The sequence below is a fragment of the Trachemys scripta genome, chromosome 1 (genome assembly GCF_013100865.1).
Source record: "Trachemys scripta elegans isolate TJP31775 chromosome 1, CAS_Tse_1.0, whole genome shotgun sequence".
Lineage (NCBI taxonomy): Eukaryota > Metazoa > Chordata > Testudines > Emydidae > Trachemys > Trachemys scripta.
The window spans coordinates 329464455-329483198 of NC_048298.1; the positions used below are offsets into that span (position 1 = coordinate 329464455).

Consider the following 18744-nt stretch of genomic DNA (forward strand, 5'->3'; position numbering starts at 1 on the left):
GCCCAAAGTGTTTCAAGGTGAGCACCCAAACTCAGTAGACTCTTTCAGAAACTGATGCCTTAATCTTTGTGTCTCAGTTTTTCCATCTGTAAAACAGGGATAATAATCATAACCCACTCCACAGAGTTATTTTGAAATCTAATAAAAACACCTTTGAGTTCTTAAATGGGAGACACTATAGAAGTGCAGCATATTATGTCCCCTATCTTTGCTATAGGTCCCTCCTTCATTTAGGCATTTTGTAATGGGGATGCCATCCCAAGTGTTCCCACAATTGCCAACCATTAATTTAGCAGTGAATTTTACCATTAGCTTCCCCCTGCATAATTCACCATCACTTAAACAGATGTTCTTGACATACTCATCCAACTCCATGGTGCCTGGGAAACTCACAATCACTACATTTTTTGATAATATAATCATTACTTTCTCCATAAATAACATAAATTAATGATGTGATGTGATGTAAGATGATTTATTTTTAACATTAAAATGTAATTTAACAAGCTCTGTTGTTATGATTTAAGCAGAGGGCCATTTGGGAATCCATATTGCTCTTCCAAGATACATGTTTTCAATAGAAAGATGGAGTATAGCCAGGAGTAATCCTATCCATTTTTCTTTCATAGTCATAATTGATGCATAATGTATTCTGAAGAAGTCAGCACATTGGTAGATCAATGTCAGAGATACCAGTTTGATCAGATTACTTACAGGACGCTAGGCTAATCCAAGGTTTTTTTTTTTCTTTCTATGTCTCAGCAGGAAAGCCCAGTAGTTTCTTTCCAGAGGACACTTTTATAGACTCTGGAGAAATTGATGTTGGACGACGAGCCACACAGAAGATTCCTCCTGGTATCTTTTGGAGATCTCAGGTGTTCATTGACCATCCAGTGCATCTGAAATTCAATGTGTCTTTAGGAAAGGCTGCTCTGGTTGGGATTTATGGCAGGAAAGGCCTTCCTCCTTCACATACCCAGGTAACAGGAGCACATTTCAACGAACCAACACTTACCTTAGAATTGATGTGCTTGTAGCTTGTACCTTGAAAAGGTAGCTGGCCCCACTTTTTATTTCAGTTACCTATCTCAAGAATTCTCTGGGTTCATGGAAGATATTGAGATTCAAATATTCAAAAATAGATGCCAACGTGACAACTGCAAAATATGCATTCACCAACATGAAGCACCAATTCAGATCCTGAATAAGGATGATTTCCTGGGTTGGAGCCGTAGACAGATAATGTTCTACACCAAATATACAATTTTATTTGCACAAGTGCCTGATTGCATGTGTCCCAAAGTATTTGTATACACCCAAATCATGCATGGTGTGTGTTTATAGGCATGAAGCCCACTTTCATTATTAGCGCTTATTATCAGGTGCTTCTGATTTGCCCATGAAACTTACTTTTTATGCTGAAATTTCCTATCCTAAAAGAGATTTTGGGAGGTATAGTTTGAAGATTATTTTCTGTGAGTCGTAAAAAAATGGTGAGTCTTTTTATTTTAGTTGTTAATACAAGTTGTAGATAACCTACATTGTTTGGATTTGACAAACTTAGAATGCTTGTTTTGCTAAGAACATGGCTAAGAAATAAGGAGTGAAATCTTGGCCCCACTGAAGTCAGTGGAAAATCTCCCATTGACTTCAATAGGGCCAGGATTTTACCCAACATCTATATAAAGAATGAAGCGAGGAAAAAAAATGCAAAAAACTAACTTTATGGTTAAGGTTCTATACTCACAAAAGTCAGGTGATTAAAAATTATTGTTACCGTATTAGATGCATTTAGACTTCATTGCATATATATTTTAAGAAATTAAAGTTAATATCATATAAAGTATTTTTAAAAAATTGCATTTATACAGTATGGGTCAAGTTGAAAACGATGGCTGATTCAACAACATCAGAATTTAGCTTTACATGTGCAAGAAATGGTCTTGTACTTGAGGTGGGAATCTCATTTTTTTTCTTTTACATTTTTTTATTGGTTTTAAGGTTTTATGAATTAAAAAACATGTGTCTATAGTGTGTTGGAAGCATTAGAAGAGCTCCCACAGGTATGTGAGGAGCTGTGAGAGAAACAAGAGGAGAGGAATGGGTGGAGAGAGGAGACCAGAGAGAAGCAGATCAACAGATAGATAAGGAGATCTGGCAAACTACTGGGAACAGACACAATTCCAGTCATCTCCTTATAGGTTGAATCAGAACATGTCATGACTTACCAGAGGAAATATCATGTATGATGTTCCATAAGTGTGGGTGTCTTATGTTTAATGCAAAGCTCTTCTGCCCATCCTGAGATAGATCTGGACCAGGAAGCATGATCATTTTCTGGCATCCTGAAGTATACAATGAACATCTTTCCTTTGTGTTTCAGTTTGACTTTGTTGAGCTCCTTGATGGGAGACGGCTACTTACCCAGGAGGTGAGGAGTCTGGAAGGACCTCAGCGGCAACCTAGAGGCTTTGTGCCAATGTCCAGCCATGAGACAGGGTTTATCCAGTATTTGGATACAGGAATATGGCATCTGGCCTTCTACAATGATGGGAAAGAGTCCGAGGTGGTTTCTTTTCTTACTACTACCATCGGTAAGGATTTACCATGTTATTTTATCTAATCTATGTACCTTAAGGCTAGTTTCTCATACCCTTACTCACACTGAAGGCAGGTCTACACTGCAGCCAGGATCGACGCTCTGAAATCGATCCATCCATGGTCGATTTAGCGGGTCTAGTAAAGACATCAAATCGACTGCAGATTGCTCTCCAGTCGACACCTGTTCTCTACCCCCAACGAGAAGGTAAGGTATAGACCCTGTGGTAACTCGACCTAAGGCACGTCAACTCCAGCTATGTTATTCACGTAACTGGAGTTGCATAGCGTAGGTTGACTTACCGCAGTAGTGTAGACATAGCTTCAGTACCATCTTAGTCCTGGCCCATCTCATTGATTTTAATGAGACTACTTAGAGACTAAAGTACTATTCAGCATAAGTGAGGATATTTGGGCAATGATTGTTCCCTGGGGAACAAAACTGCACACAACATTAATGGTAAATACTGTAAGGATTAACATATCTATGATGGCATGGACGGGGCATAATTTTTAAATAGGGCTTTAATACAGTTATGTTCTAGACAAGCTCCCTGCCACCGCAGATGAGACCAGAGTTATTGATTACAAAGGTGGCCCCTCCTCCCTGATCCTTCTATTTGGGAATTTTGATTCTGTTTCTGTTGGGCCTATATATTTTTTCTGGCGTGGAATTGGGCAGCTGTTCAACAGCACATAGCAGCATCAAGCAGCAGTTTGGGACGGGAAGTGAGGAATACCGTATCTGATTGAAACTGCTGGCATCACATAATTACTCAAATTGGAGTTGGAGTAGGACACCAAAGTTACTAATAATTAATAAAGTTAATAATCTCTCACAGAAAGCACTATGGGAGGAGGGATAGCCCATTGTATGAATCTGTTTTATGCCTCATCTAAAAGAAAGAGGCTGAAATTTTCAAATGGATGGGAATTGGGTGTCCAAATCTCACCCAGGCTCTCTATCAGTAAAGCAATCAGTTAGCACCAGGCACTGAGTAACCACCACCTCTTCTCACAGCACCCTGGGATTCTTCTTCCAGCATATAAATATCACTCTATATGACCTGTCCCAGGTCTATATCCCTCTGTTTACAATCAGTCCTTTACCAGAACCTATATCTGACTCCGTCATGTTTAATTTTATATTTGACTGACCTACTGAGCAGGTTCATACCCCCATATCCATTTTGTTGTAATTCAAATAAAACCAGCACTTAGCTTTCTTCTACCCACAATGATTGTTTAATGGATCTTTTTTCTTTACTGCATAAAGCAGGCTCATTCCAGTGTTGCCATTAATTCCTCTCCCCATTGAGTCTCAGCTGTCTGCAGTAGCTACCTGAGAGCTATGGGTTGCAATTTGTCTTGGCAGGTTAATTAAAGCAAAATCATTAAGGTCCAATATGTAGTTTTACTTCTCAAGTTTATTTAGTAAACCGCTACTGTAATATTGTGTTACAATGAAAACTTAGAACATAAGCAGGCCTTCGCTGTCAGAATTCAATGTATTCAAGGCTGTTCACAATTAAGCAACACCAGAAATAATTGCTCTTTAACTTATTAAATGGAAGACTTATTCTGCAATGTGGTTTTATTAGTTTGCTTAGTTTACTTTAGCAAATTATTGTAATTGAAACAAATTTTACCTTTATCTGACACCTCTCATCCAAAAGGATCCCCAAATGCTTTTCATATAGTGGGTTCCATTTAAAAACGTTTCTTCTGTTCTGAAGGATTCTACCAGTTTGAGAGAGATTCCCCTGCAGATGGCATATGCCACTCAACCAGTAATAGCTCTCGCAATGGAAGAGAATTCTAAAGCATAATCACTGTACTTTTCAAACTGATTGCAAAGTACAAGCTGGATTCAGGCTCTTCTCCCTGCATCAATACACTCACACGGTGTAAGGGCAAGATACTGTGCTAATACACCCGTCAGGACTGGGTAAGGCGCCTTTAAGTGCTCTGCAGCTTCAGGATGGCCTGGTCCTCTGTGGTTAAGCTCACCCTAGCGCGCACCGTGGTTAGCCACATAACATGTGGCGCAGGCTGTGATCTTGTTTTAGACCACCTGTAAGGTGCCACCCACTACATTCCCCCATCCACCTTGAATTATTCTGCCCATTGCTGGCAGGAAGGCTCAAGGCTTTGCACTTCCAGCTCTGCCCCGCTTCCCCCATCCATCATGGCTAGCTTGTCTACATGGGTGCACTAGTCTGCACCAGAAGGGTGTAAATTCTAGGGTGCACTAGTGCGTTCTGCACTAACTGACCTGTGTGGACCCTGCTGGCATGCGCTAAAAGTTCCTTAGTGCAGGTTACATAGTACTGTTTGAAATGGGACTAAATTAACGCACATTTTCAGTATGCGCCAGCAGGGTCCATATGGGCCAGTTAGTGTGTGACACACTCATGCACACTAGAATTTACACCCCCTGGTGCAGACCAATGCACCATGTAGACCAGCCCTACTAAGATGGTGCAGGCAGGATTTTGCGCTGTCTGAGGAATCATTTCACCCACCAGTTGCCATATAATAATGCAAAGCCACAGTACATAGAAAGGACACAAATGACCCACTTTGACACAGGATGTGAAAACCACTGTGTCAGATGAGTTTAGAGTCTGAATTTTAGATAAGCACAATGTGACTGCCTGACAGGAATTTGACCAGGACACCACAGCTAAGCTAACGCCTTACAAAAAGAGAACTTTAATGGCCAGAAGCGGTCAGCGCCTTGCTTATATGGTCGTTTTCAACAGCAGCCTTTAAAAATATCTGCTGGAGGTTTCCTGTGAAATCATTAAATAGGACACTATGTATAGGAGAATCTCAGACCCTTTTCAGTGTGTTCATGAGCTCTGACAAGACACGATTGCTACCCTTTAAGTCCATAAATACTGTAGCACCTTATGTTGCAATTTCTGTTGACACCATAGTAAAGAGGATGCAGCAACCTGACATTCCAGGTTTATGAACCTGGGTGTAAAATTCCAGTGCCATATAAATATATCAAGTCATATGTGATGAGCAGGTTACATTTATGTGCAGGGAGGGGAGGTTTGTGTTTGGGTGGTGTTGAACTCTGATGGCTGTCGTTTGATTTTATTTTTGTGAGAGTGGCACATGCAAAACTCTCTGTTTGCTTATTGAAGAAATCCAAAGAAATAATAAATACAGGGAAGAAACATTTCAAATGTATAAGCATTATCAAGAAAGAGGCAGGATCTAGCAGTCTGAGCACAGGATTGGGAGCCATGACTCTCTATTTTTATCCAGGTGCTGACACTGACTCCCTTCAGGCTTGTGTATGTTGTTTAATCTCTCTGTGCTTCAGTTTCCTGCTCTGTAAAATGGAGATAATACTATCTATCTGGCCCACAGAGGTGCTGTGAGAATGAATTGATTGAAGATGAAAAGTGCTATATACCTACTAATTGTTCACAATAATGAGTAACAGTTAATAACAACCGCAGACGGCCAAATCCTGCAGCCTTTTCTTGGAAAAAACTCCCCTAACGTCAGTGGGAGTCCTGTTTGAGTATGTTACATGTTCCAGAATCAAACATTTTGGACGGATTCCGCTAAGTTTACCTTCTGCTTTGTAACTGCCCAAACCTTCAGTAAAATCAGTCAGCATAGGTCAGTTTCTCTATATTGCAACACTGACTGTAATTATGGTACACTACCTGTCTGGACTGATCATACTCTCCATTATTCATGTGAAAACAGGAGCAAAATGCAAGCAATCTGCCTTCCCAGCTCGATGGCACATGCCTAGTTAGAGTTTTGGAATCCTGCAAAGCTAGAAGGAAATCCACTCACTCAGTAGTATTGTCATTTGCTTTGATAGCACTTTCATCTTAGCCCATTTCCTATAAGGAGGTAGATTTGCCTACCATAGAAACATCACAGCCAAAAGGATTGGACTTTGTCAACATCTTTTCCTATATATGCACCCTGGCATCACATGTAAACCGTGGGAGAATGCGGCATTATAATTCCCATCAAAACTCATGCTGATGCTAAATAATTGCAATTCGGGGGAGGGGGAAAAAGATTATTGTGGCATAGTTTTCAGCTTTTAATAACCTTTTTTCATTTCGTTCCCCTAAATTACAGCGCAAAACATCATAAAGGAATGGAGAATCAGTGTCTCTCAATAATGAATTAACCTTCTTGTAAATGACATTGGCAGCACGTTCTGAAATTTTTAATAGAAACACTTCTCTGAAAAGTGCCTTGTGGATTCACCTCTGCCTGACAGCAGTGATTTAGTCAGAGCAATCTGCTATAAGTGGAATAAAATAGGAGGCTAAGGGAGAACTGGAGTCAGCACATCTGAGACAGAGATGTTGGCCAAAAATCTGTTCAGTGGAGGCAAGAAACATCTGAGAGCCTGAAAGCAGCCTCTGTGAAGTCAGAGAGGGAGCCTGTCAGCAGCTGTTCCCACTGAGCTGTAGCAGGATGGGCTATGTAGGGCCATGGAAAAATCAAAAGGAAGAAAGCATCCAGCTATGCGCTAGAGAGGGAGAGAGAGAGAAAGCATGTGGGAGGAGAGGTTGTCTGTTTACCGGTGCAACTTCATACCCCAGCAAGCAAAAGGAAGTGCATGTAGAACGCCCATTATGGGATGTGAGGTTTTAGCTAGCTTTTAGCTTCGGCAAGAGGCATGATTTAAGATTAAGAAAAGTACTGTCATTCCTCCTGCCCCCTCCGCTGCCCATAAAGAAAACTGCCAGTGAGTGCTTTTCTCCATCAAAGTACAAAGAGACCTAGAGGTTGTATTTATAGAGCCCAGTAAGTGTGCCCAGCACTTTACAGTACATATCAAAAGGCAGGCTCCTTCCTGCAGGAGCCTAAAATATAACCAAGCCCAGTACATTCCCTGGGACAAGAGTTCAAATGCAAGAAGGTGTAGAGACATTGTCAGCCAGGAGATCGACATAGGCATACGTCACAATAGTAGAGTGTAGACTAGGAGAGAGAGGGTGCATGACTTGTCCTGGGTGCAGGAGGTGGCGCAAGAAATGATATGAAGAGTTCTGACTTAACCCTGTCTGAAAATTTCTCTGCACAGATTTCGGTATTTAGGTTGCTCCCAAGAAAGTCTAGTGGGAGTTTCTGTAACTCACACTTGTTTCAGTACAGTCAGTGCCTATGTTCCACCGACTTAGCCTCTTACAGAAACTCGGAATCCATTAGAGATTCTCACACCCTCTCTGTTGGTGTCTGAGAGAGTCTAAATGTACATGCGGAGGAGCCAAAAGAAGGTACAAGCTAAAATAGGATGACATCTGCTTTAACTCACCCCTTCTTCCCGCTCCTCAAATTCTGAGTTACACTAACTTAGACTTCCTTACACATCGAGAGAGTGGGTGTAAGTAGGTCTAAGGGAGCCTCGGTAGATGAGGATCTAGCTTACACCATCTGATCCATTCTTTCAGAGTTTGGCCCCGAGGCTCTCCTCCAGCAAAGCACTTTAGTGCATGCTTAAAGTTAAGGGCCCTTGAGTCTAAAGACATTGACTGGTTTCATCCACCTCACATTGCCTGGGTGGGCCCAGCTATTCAGAAAAGCTATTTCCCTTTTATTTGCATGGTCAAAAATAAGTGTCACTTTTCCTGAGTCACAGCAAGACTTCTGAGCATTTCTGCCTCCTGGGGCCATTCTCTGGGCACATAGCTAAGAATCCTTCACTTCCTAGGCTCAGAGACATTTCCGGCTGCTCAACCTGTACAGAAAAACAATTGAAATTAAAGAAAAATGACGGGTGAGGAAAGTCACAACTTTACTTTTGCTAAACTATTAGTGGTACTTCGCATGGTCTGCAAATAGGTTTTGCCTTTAGCTCTGTGATTCCCCTTGCATGCCCTTGCTGACAGCTACTCCATTGGATGGCCTTTTTTGATTAGCCTCAAGCCTTCAGTGCCTTCTTCCTGGTACTTCGGATTCCTCCTGTTTGGTTCAGATACCTCCCACACAGGTTCCTCACAGAGTTTTAAAGCCCTGTCAGATTATAGTTAGGAGCTCTGTTCAGTTAAAAGACCAAAAAAAACCACCTCTTTTTTGTTCTCTTGCTGCCCTGTGATCAATCCCCTTCTGTGAAATCACAGACTCTGCATCCTGGGTTACCCCTCAACACCTTTGTTACTTCCACCCACATGGCATCCTGTTACTCTTTGCACAAACCCAGAGTCATCCATTTGTTTAGGATTTTTCATGTGAATTCAGTGGTCATGAAAGATTGACAGCTGTGCACACTGAAATCTTACAACAAACTCAAACAGGTTCATAATAGGCAGCAGTATTGCAAGTGTCTCTGCTACTCCACCACTATTTCTTAAACTAAAGCAATTACCAGAAACATTTTCAGAAGCGTCTAAGTCCCATTTTCAAAAGTGACTTAGGCACTTAAGCCTAAATCTAATTGAAAGTCAATGGCACTTAGGCTTCTAGGTGCCTAAATCTCTTTTGAAAATAGGATTTAGGGCATGTCCTCACTAGAAACGTAAGTCAGCCTATTTTAGGTCGATTTACTTACTGCGGTGGTACATGTCCACACAAGCCTTCTTCTGTCGGTGGTGCGCGTCTTCACCAGGAGCACTTCCACCAACCAAAGAGGGGCAGTGTGGGGGCTGAGACCCTGGGCCATCAGCTCCATATACAGCTCCCTGCCTGGAGCCTGGCTGCCTCCCAGGCTCTCGGCTCCCCACCGCCAGGAGCCCAGCTGCCCCCTGGGCTCTCGGCTCCCTGACGCAGCTAGGCTCCTGGCTGTGAGCTCCATGCCCAGAGTCTGAGCAGCTCCTGGGAGCCTCGGTGCAGCCTCTGGGCTCCCCGCAGGGAGCAGAGAGCCTCCGGGAAGTACCAGGGTTCATGGAGAGCCACCCTGCTGTACCAGGGCTCCCCAAGGGGAGCCGGGAGCCTCCAGGCAGCAACCTGGCTGGGAGTGGGGAGCCCGGGGGCAGCCAGGCTCTAGATGGAGCCCTCCACCTGCCCCAGTGACAGCCCAGCTTTCTTGCCAATTTAGTCATCAGTGCTGGAGCTGTGACACAGTAACACAGTTCTACACAGACACTGCTTCGCCCTAACTACACCGACATAAGCCACACGCCTCTCATGGAGGTGGAGTTATGTCGTCATAGTAGGGCACTTACATCGGCGGGAGCAAGGCTGTAGTGTGTACGCTGACATAAATAGGTTGACATAAGCTGCCGTATGTTGATCTTCCTGTGTGGTATAGACCAAGCCTTAGTTTTATAAGTTACTTTGGACTTTGAAATTGCAGCCTAGGCTGAAGCTCGGGCTCTGAAGCCTAAGGATGGGGAGTCAGCTTCAGAACTCAAGCTCCGGCCCGACTCGCAACTTCCAAGCACTGCCTTCACAGCTATTTTTAGAGTGCTAGCATGAGCCTGGCTAACCCTGGCCTGTCAGCCTGGCCTGGGAGGCTTATTGCCGCCAGCTGTGTAGATGTACCCTGAGGCACTTTTGAAAAATTTACCCCACGGTTAGAGCTGAGACGGCAACTTGCTCTTGGCACCTATTCGATCCTTGCTGTCTTTGAAACATCACAACAGGTGCCAACTACAGTGGTGGTTTCTGTGAGGTAAATAACTATTCGTGAAGAATTGGACTGACAGCCGTCATTTACACAGGCCACTGAGCAGCCCCGATGGTACCCGCTTTTGGTCATTTCTAAACCAGGTTGAGTAAAAACTCTGGAATAGACGCTTTCTGTCCCATTACCAACCCTCCTAACCTGTTAGCTCCTCAAGAGGCTTGTTCCTTTGTGAATATTGTTATCCATCTAGGTATTATTACTGTGTTTTAAACTGTAATGGATGAATTTCAAAAGGTTCACAATCCAGGTCTCAGATCAGCTGCTTATCCAATAATTACCCAGATCTCTTATCTCTGCAAAATTCAGCTTGAAGCCTTGCAAGAAAAGACTTTCCCACACCGTTATAGCACTTCCAGTTACCCCGGATGGGTCAAAAGTAGCTGGGGGGAAGGGGTGGAATTAAAATGTAGATCCTTTAAAAAAACCTTTGTCTTGGGTCTAGAAATGGAGTTTTGTTCAGGAGGGAAATGTGGGGAGGGGCTTGTATTTTTCACACTGGCTTGCGTTTCCTTAGTTGAAATCCTCAGTGAGGTTCTTGTATGTTATCCTCAGGAAATAAGTGCCTATGTGTCTATCCAGGTAATTATATGGCCTTCCTCACTGTAGCATCTGAGTACCTCCTGTGACGGCATCACAGCCACCATAACTCCCTAAATCCCCTCACTTGTGCCCCAGTCCTGCAGGGCTTCCAAAAACTTCCTAACTGTCAGGGTGGTTAAGCACTGGAATAAATTGCCTAGGGAGGTAGTGGAATCTCCATCATTGGGGATTTTTAAGAGCAGGTTGGACAAACACCTTTCAGGGATGGTCTAGATAATACTTAGTCCTGCCTTGAGTGCAGGGAACTGGACTAGATGGCCTCTCGAGGTCCCTTTCAGTTCTATGATTCTGTGATTGCTGAGCATTCTGATTTCCCACTGAAGTGAGTTGAGGATGCTCAGCGTCTCCGAATATCAAAGCCCATCTGTCTAGTTGCCCCTGTGTTGCCTGTGATTTCCTGCAGACTTAATACTTCTCCCGGTTTTGAAGTCCTTTTCAGTTTCAGTCAGTGGCCAATTCCCATCCTGCCATTTGGCTAGTGTCACTGCCAGACAAACAACACGGAAAGCAGATCCCACACTGTTTCATTATTATTTCTGCCAGAGTTGTCATAGGACATGTGCGGCATTCTAGCTATACCGTGCAAATTGAAGTAGGCTGGCTGCGCTCTTGTCTAACACCTGTTCCGACGGTGCGCCATTCTGTCTGCTAAATGGGGCTTTCTTAAACAGCTGGGGCCCAAGGTGCTTCCAAAAACCTGAAATCAGACCAGTCAGTCCAAATCTAGGTCTTACATAGGATGACCTTTTTTTCCTCTTTGCAAGTGTCCAAAAGAATTCTTGCATAACAACCCTCGCTCCCAACTGATGGTGTGCATAATGGTTATTTGCAGGATCTTTGAGTCAGAAACTTACAGCATCTCAAATAAAGGGGAAATCTGTGACACATCTCAAAGATAATTAAGTAGTAAGAAACTGTAAAGGTCAGACACGTGGCACTAACAATTTTCACAGCCTCTGTTTCTGCATACAGTGTGTCTCTTCCTTGATTCTCTGAGTGGAAAGGCTACGTTTCAAAGTAATTTTTGGGATTGTCCCACTCTGTGTAAAGCTAGATTAGCAGTAAACCACAGATGGAATAATTAATTCAGCATCCGCTCTCAGGACAATTTTTTTGGCATGAATTCCTCTTCAGAATAGTCCTTGTAATTTCAGAAGACACTGCAGGAATGAAAAATAAATGTTGGTTAATGCACAAGGAATGTTCTCTCTTTTTTTGATTAGTAGTTTGCAAGGAAAAAAAAGAGTTGGTTTTTTTAACGAGCTCTGCCTACATCTGTACTAACATGGGCTGGTATCCTTGAACTCCCTCAGTCACCCACTGCTTGTCAATGTGCTGTTTGCAGCAGACAAGTTCTCTTGATCTGATAGAGTTTGTACTAAAGGTTTATTGATTGGGGTAATTACCTCAGCTTTAGGGTCAAGAAAAGGTTTATTTAATTCTAAAGTTACTTTTTTTATTTTGTTATGTTTCTTAGAACAGTGGAATTCTGCTTTAATGACAAGGCTTCTAGTGTTATCTGAAGCCTTCTGGAGACATTTGCAAATCAAGGAAACTCCAGGACATATGGTTTTAGTTTTTGCATTTTTGTATATAGCTCTGTCTCTATGTCCCAGGCTGCAGGCTAATGTAAGCACAGCTTGTTTTATTCCTGTGTCATATTACAGTGCTGCTTGACTTTTAATTCCATTTATGCTCTAGCAGTAAAGAGCAAAAATACGGGTTCTGAGAGTTGCTTGTATATTTTGGCAAACAGAAGGAAAGCCCTCTTTGTGTTGGAACAACGGGCTTCTTATTGCTTAATTTTCAAATGTCTGTGCTTAAAGGGTACCCATAAAATATGTGCTTGGATGCACGAGCAGGTAATTGAGCACATCCGTCGGGTAGAAGCCAACAGAGGGTCAACTTCTCCCAACAGTTACCAGAGATTTCTCTTGTTCTTTGTAGAGGGGGAAATGGTCACCACCCTGCTCCCTGCCCCTCTCATTCCCCACACTGTGTGGTAACCGTTGGCCCATGGTGATGTTTTAACAATGACCACTTTTCTGCATGCACAAATGCATACGTAGTGAACTCATGACTCCTTTCTTTAATCCTTACAGCACTCTCTGCACGGTAGATACAGTAAGTGGTGTCGAACCCATTTTATAGATAGGTAAACTGAGGTACAAGGTTAAATGATTTGCGCCAGTTCACACGGCAAGCCACCTGGAGAGCTAGAAACAGAACTAGGAATTCAGACACCACCACCCCCATCCCGCTTTAAAAATGTAACCCATTAAATGTTTGCAATTCTGGGTACTGCATCCATAATGTATTGGCCCAAGTCTGTGTAAAGTGAAAACGAATTTATTTTTAATGTACCTAAAATGATAGCACTGCTTTATTTAATGACATTTATTTAACTGAAGCAGTCCACAGTGGAGGGCGTGAGTGCGTGTGGGTGTGTGTGTGTTTTTCCTAGAATATGTACACATTCACAATATCCTTTCAAATGAGTCTCAAAGCCAGCTTTAGCCTTGCCCCAAGCTACAAGCACAGAAAATGTAACATACTGAACTTCCCATTTGCTAGTTTAGACCTTAAGGCTGAATAATTGTTGTTTCCTATATTAGTTTGCAACAATTTATATGAGTGAGAAGGGACACAAAAATTTCAGTAGATTTATGCTTGCAATCCCTTAGGCAAATCAGGGATATGAGAATGTCATTTATTGGACCATAATTCAGATTTTGAAATACGCCATTCGCAAAATAAAGGAAGGAAAAGAAACATTCCCAAGGTATGATCTAGAAAGAGCAGCAGGTCTCAAACTTTAGCAACCCGAGGACCCCCATTTTGATTTTAAAATTTTCGCAGACCCCCAAACCCCTCGCTCAGCCCCAGGCCCTGCCCCCACTCCACCCCTTCCTCCAAGGCCTCACCCACACCCCACGTCTTCCCGCCCCTGCTCCACTCCTGCCTCTTCCCCTCCTCTTTCTGCTCCCTCCCTCAAGCATGCCCTATCCCCACTCCACCCCTCCCTTCCAGAGCCTCCTGCACGCCACTGAACAGCTGTTCCTCAGCATGCAGGAGGCACTGGGAGAGAGGGGGAGGAGTTGATCAACAGGGCCAGCGGCCCCGGACATGATTCCGCCCCATCCCCTGAGCGCGCCCGTCCCCGCTCCTCCCCCTCCCTCCCAGTGCCTCCTACATGCTGGGGATCAGTTGATCATCAGGACCCGCAGACCCCCTGGAGTGTGCATGGACCCCAGTTTGGTCTAGAGCACCATTGTCTTACATGCTAGTTGCAGAGGTGAATGTGGTACCCTCATTATACATAGGAACTGCACTTTAAAGATTCCCTTTCACCTAAGTAATGTGGGAACTGTATTCAAGTAAGTGGGCTTTATTACACCGCAGGAACTCCATTTGCTGAAAGTTCCTTCCAGCTAGCTTATGACATATGTGATAAATGAGTAGGTAAGAGCGTCTGAGATAGATCAGAGATTTTGAAATGGTCCCATGCAATTCCTTAAGAACTGTAATTTGCTGTTCCTTCTGTGTCTTTCTTCAGTGTTCGTGTGTCTCTTAAGGTACCAGAGTAGAAATTGTGTTTGTTGTACATCACTAAACAGCAGAGGCACACAGGGAGAGATTTTCCAAAAGCCTGCAATGCTGCCCTAACTCTGGTCCAGGTCAAGCCGATGGGAGTTTGACCATTGACTTCAATTAGAGCAGAATTACCAATGACTTCAATGGAAGCAGAGTTAGGCCAATGCTCAGTGCTTTTGAAATCCCACCCATTGTGCTTCCAAGCAAACAGCGGCCTTCATCTATCAAGCATTCCTCGCTGGCAGGATTTCTCTTAAAAAGGAGAGTGATGAACAGGAGAGAGAAGCATTCTCCCAAACCAAACCTTCCCCTCTTTCCAAAACCAGACTCAGATCAAACCTTCTTTAAGCTTCTGAAGTGATTGGGCTTCCCCCATCCCATTTCCAGATTCCAGCTGAGAATAGAACCAGAAGTTCTAAAAATATGTCACGAAAGGCTGTTTGTGCAGCTTTTCCAGCTGGTTTGGAACTAGATGTGCTGAAATACTGTGAAGAAGGTTGCTCTTGCACTAAGCTGGTATGCTGATGAGGGCTCTATAAGTAACTAGAAGGTATTTCCAGCCAGGACTAGAAGCAGAAGTGCTGAAATCTCACATGATGTGCCGGGGCCTTCGGTGGACTCAGACAGTCCAGATAGTTTGGATAAGCAGTCCAAGCTTTTGGACATTTATCCAAACTGATCCCAGACTCCAAACTTTATGTACTTCATCATTCTGTGTTTGAAACAATCCAGACAGCAGAGTCACTGCTGCATTGAGCAGGAATGTGCTGCCAATAGGCTGATGGAAGTATGGGGTACCTGCCATTAAAAATGTGTTTCATTGGTTCCAGCAGAGAAGGAGTGCGGGGAGATCAAAATGAAACTGGATGGTGTGATTATGGTACTTCACATTGACTTTCTGGGGAAGCATTTTAAAGGAATGTCTTCCCAATCCTCTGTTCCTAATGTAGCTTCCTGATACCTGCATGTGGAGGTTAGACCTCCAGTGGGATTTGAGAGTAAAAAGGGGGGTTACATACATGGATCTTTAATTAAATCAGACCTCCCAACCTTCAGAAAAAAATCAAAATCTGGCAAACCATCAAGTGGCATTAGCAGTATCAGCATCAAATTAGGTGTCCTGCAGAAGAGGAAACTGAGAATGATCAGTCAGAAATAATGACTGGGTTTCCATGATGCTGTCAAGACATTCACAATCCCAGCTGCCAGGTGTGGATGATTTGAACTAGAAAAGTAAAAGGATTCTAAAATACAGATGAAGCAGAAGAATTGAAATTTCTGCAGGTGCAGAGAGGAAGGAACCAATCCTTTCAAACTTCAAATTGGGAAGGAAAAGGAGGAGCAAGAGAATATTGGATCCAGCATGTCTGCATTTGCTTTAGTTGTGGGGTCTTTTATTTACCCACAGTATCAAGTTTGAAATTTCCAGGTGTCTGAAACCTGTTTTATCTCCTCTCTCCTCCATGATCCTGTGTTAGTGTCATTATCAGAATTACTGTAGCAGTTGACAGTCCTTTCGATTTATAATTCCACCAGAATGAATTTCATTGAATAGCATTGTTTCCTTAGAAAGCAAATGAACCCCCAAGAGGTCCCGATGTGCTGGACAGATGAAATTATGGGTTGTGTTCACTGAGGGTCAGAATCTTTTGCTGTCTTTTGCTTCCCAAGGGCTGTTATAGTACTTGTTAAACAGGGAAAGCAGTGATGAGGCTTACTGTGGCTGAGAGCAATTATTGCAGTGAGAATATTGGTGTGAATATTCCCCTGGGCCAGAGGAAGGTCAGAGAGAAGGTGGTTTGCTGGGGCTGGCAGGGACCCGGGCAGCAACACAGGGTTGCTGAAACATAAAAATGACCATACAAACACACAGAGCACAGCGCTGTGCCAGGGCCTCTGGTGGGAGAGGAGGGCTGCGGAGACGCTCTATGTCAGTGTTACTCCACCGGAGAGTGTTGTGGGGGGCGGGGTCTTATGCCTTGGCATCACTGGCATAAAAGAGTTCAAGGGCCCACGGGTCTGACTCCCTGCTGCAGTCATTCACACTGGTGCAAAGCAGGGGTAAAACACAACCAGATCAGAATGGACATGTTTGTTGCTCCCTTTACTCAGGTTTAAAGGACTAGAGTGGGGGCAGTGCTTGTGGAGAGTCAGTCCTAATGGCTTCCTGCCTGGGCATAACTGGGTTTATTTACTTAACTTGTAAAAATCCATCTGTGGTAACCCTTGGGATCACGTACAGCTGGTTGGTTGGTTGGTTTGTTTAATGAAAGCATTCATGTTTGTAGCAAGATTGTTCAACAGGAATAGGATAGACAGGCCAAGCTTAACAATCACTTTAACATGGGAAAGCGGATTTAAAACCTGAGCCGAGATGGGTTTTCCTGCAAGTTCTGTGCCGTGGTTTGGTTTTCTGTAAATGCTCTCTCCGCCCCCGGTTGGTTGGTTTTTGTTTGGCAGTCTTCTTAAGCATCCAGGGCCAGCACAAGCAAGGGTTAAATGAACCTTTTTCTTTGAAGGTGAGCAGGTTGACATGGTAATTCACTCAGCCTGCTGGAAACCTTAGAGGCAAGCACAAGTCTTTGAGCCCACTTCTTCTGGAGAGGCAGTGTGGACAACTAGTTAGAGCATAGGACATGGAATCAGGATTCCTAGTCTTGTACTGGCTTGCAGTGTGTCCGTAGGCTAGTCATTTAACCTCCCTGGATATGTCTACACTGCAGCTGGGAGCGATGCTCAACGCAGGTAGACACATTCACACTTTAAGGGCTCAAACTAGCATACTAAAAATAGCAGTACGGACATTATGGGACTGGCAGGGGCTTGGGCTAGACACCCCAGCTCAGACCCCTCCTGGACTCTTCAATCTAGCAGAGAAAGACAGTCCAGTGGCTGGAAGTTGAACTAAGATAAATTCAGACTGGCAGTAAGTTGTACATTTTTAACAGTGAGGGTGATTAACCATTGGGACATTTTATCAAGTGTTGTGGTGGATTCTCCACTGCCAACAGCCTGGGTTCAAGCTTAGGTGGCCAGCGCAAGTCCCTGCAGGTACCCCAGTGTCACACTGCTGTCTTTACTGTGCTAGTTTGAACCCCGCTAGCGCAAGTCTGTCCACCACACACAGGCGCCGGCTTCTAACTATCCCTGGGGGTGCTCAACCCCTGCTCAGCCGCAGGCCCTGCCCTCACTCTACCCTTTCCCCCAAGCACCCACCTCTTCCCGCCCCCACTCTACCCTTTCCCCCAAGCTCCAGCCCCGCTTCTTCCCGCTCCTGCCCCGCCTCTTCCCGCCCCCACTCTATCCTTCCGCCAAGTTCCAGCCCCGCTTCTTCCTGCCCCTGCCCCGCCTCTTCCTGCCCCGTTCTGTTCCCTCCCCAAGAACGCCCCATCTCTACTCCTTCCCCCTCCCTCCCAGCACCTCATGCACACCGCAGTAGGTGGGAGGCACTGGGAGGGAGGGGGAGCAGTTGATTGACAGGGCAGCCGGTGGGTGGGAGGTGCTGGGGAGGGGGAAAGTGAGGGGAGGTTGGCTGCCGGTGGGTGCTAAGCACCCGCTAATTTTTTTCTGTGGGTGCTCCCGGGCTGGAGTACCCACGGAGTCGGCGCCTATGCTACCACAGCTGGGCAGCTGCCACGTAGGCATACCTGCTGTGCCTTAATTACCCAGCTGTACAAAAGTTTGATATTATTCACTGTATCTACTTCACAGGAGTTGGCACCAGGATTGATTCATTAAATCATGTTTGTTGTGGATAAGATTATGGTGTTAACAGTGCAAAGTGTTATTACTAGATATAACAAATGCTGGACAGCCCCAGCTCAAAAGCGCAGTCTAGGGATGTTACCAAAAGAAATTGCTGGAGTATCTGCATTGAGTGGAATTTAATCAGTAGTTAGAAAACAGCCCTGGTACTTATTAACTCCTAGGAAAGTGACTACTTTCCATTGCCTGCTGGATAACTAGTTTTTCTTTGCCAGTAGATAATTCCCTCTAACTGCCTAGGGAGCGATGATGCTTGGTGGCTATCATAGCTATAAAATATTTAACTTTAACATGTAATTGCGTTACTGCAGCCTCTAATAGGATTTGGTGTCAGCTAGATGTCTGCCTTGGCCTCTGGCCCAAAGATATAGACCCGAGTTATTAAGCTGAATAAATAAATAAGCAAGATATACAGTTATAGTAGCAATACTGCTGACCAACGAGCACGGTAATTATCTGAAAGAAAAATCTATCTGGAGTCTAGCAATTTGTCCATCTCTTTAATATATTTATTGTATTTCATCCGAATAAAGGTAATTCACATAGGTAATTGTAGGCCAGAG

The 18744-nt window shown here is 44.1% G+C and overlaps 1 protein-coding gene across 2 annotated transcripts in view; it reads left to right on the forward strand.

Moving 5' to 3' along the window:
* Window positions 1-18744, forward strand: part of TENM4 (teneurin transmembrane protein 4) — a 768234-nt gene that overhangs the window by 555952 nt on the left and 193538 nt on the right. For both annotated transcript variants that reach the window (XM_034759079.1, XM_034759080.1), the window contains 2 exons: window positions 763-980; window positions 2384-2594. In XM_034759079.1, the coding sequence (XP_034614970.1) occupies window positions 763-980; window positions 2384-2594 (429 nt within the window). The remainder of the gene's footprint in view (window positions 1-762; window positions 981-2383; window positions 2595-18744) is intronic.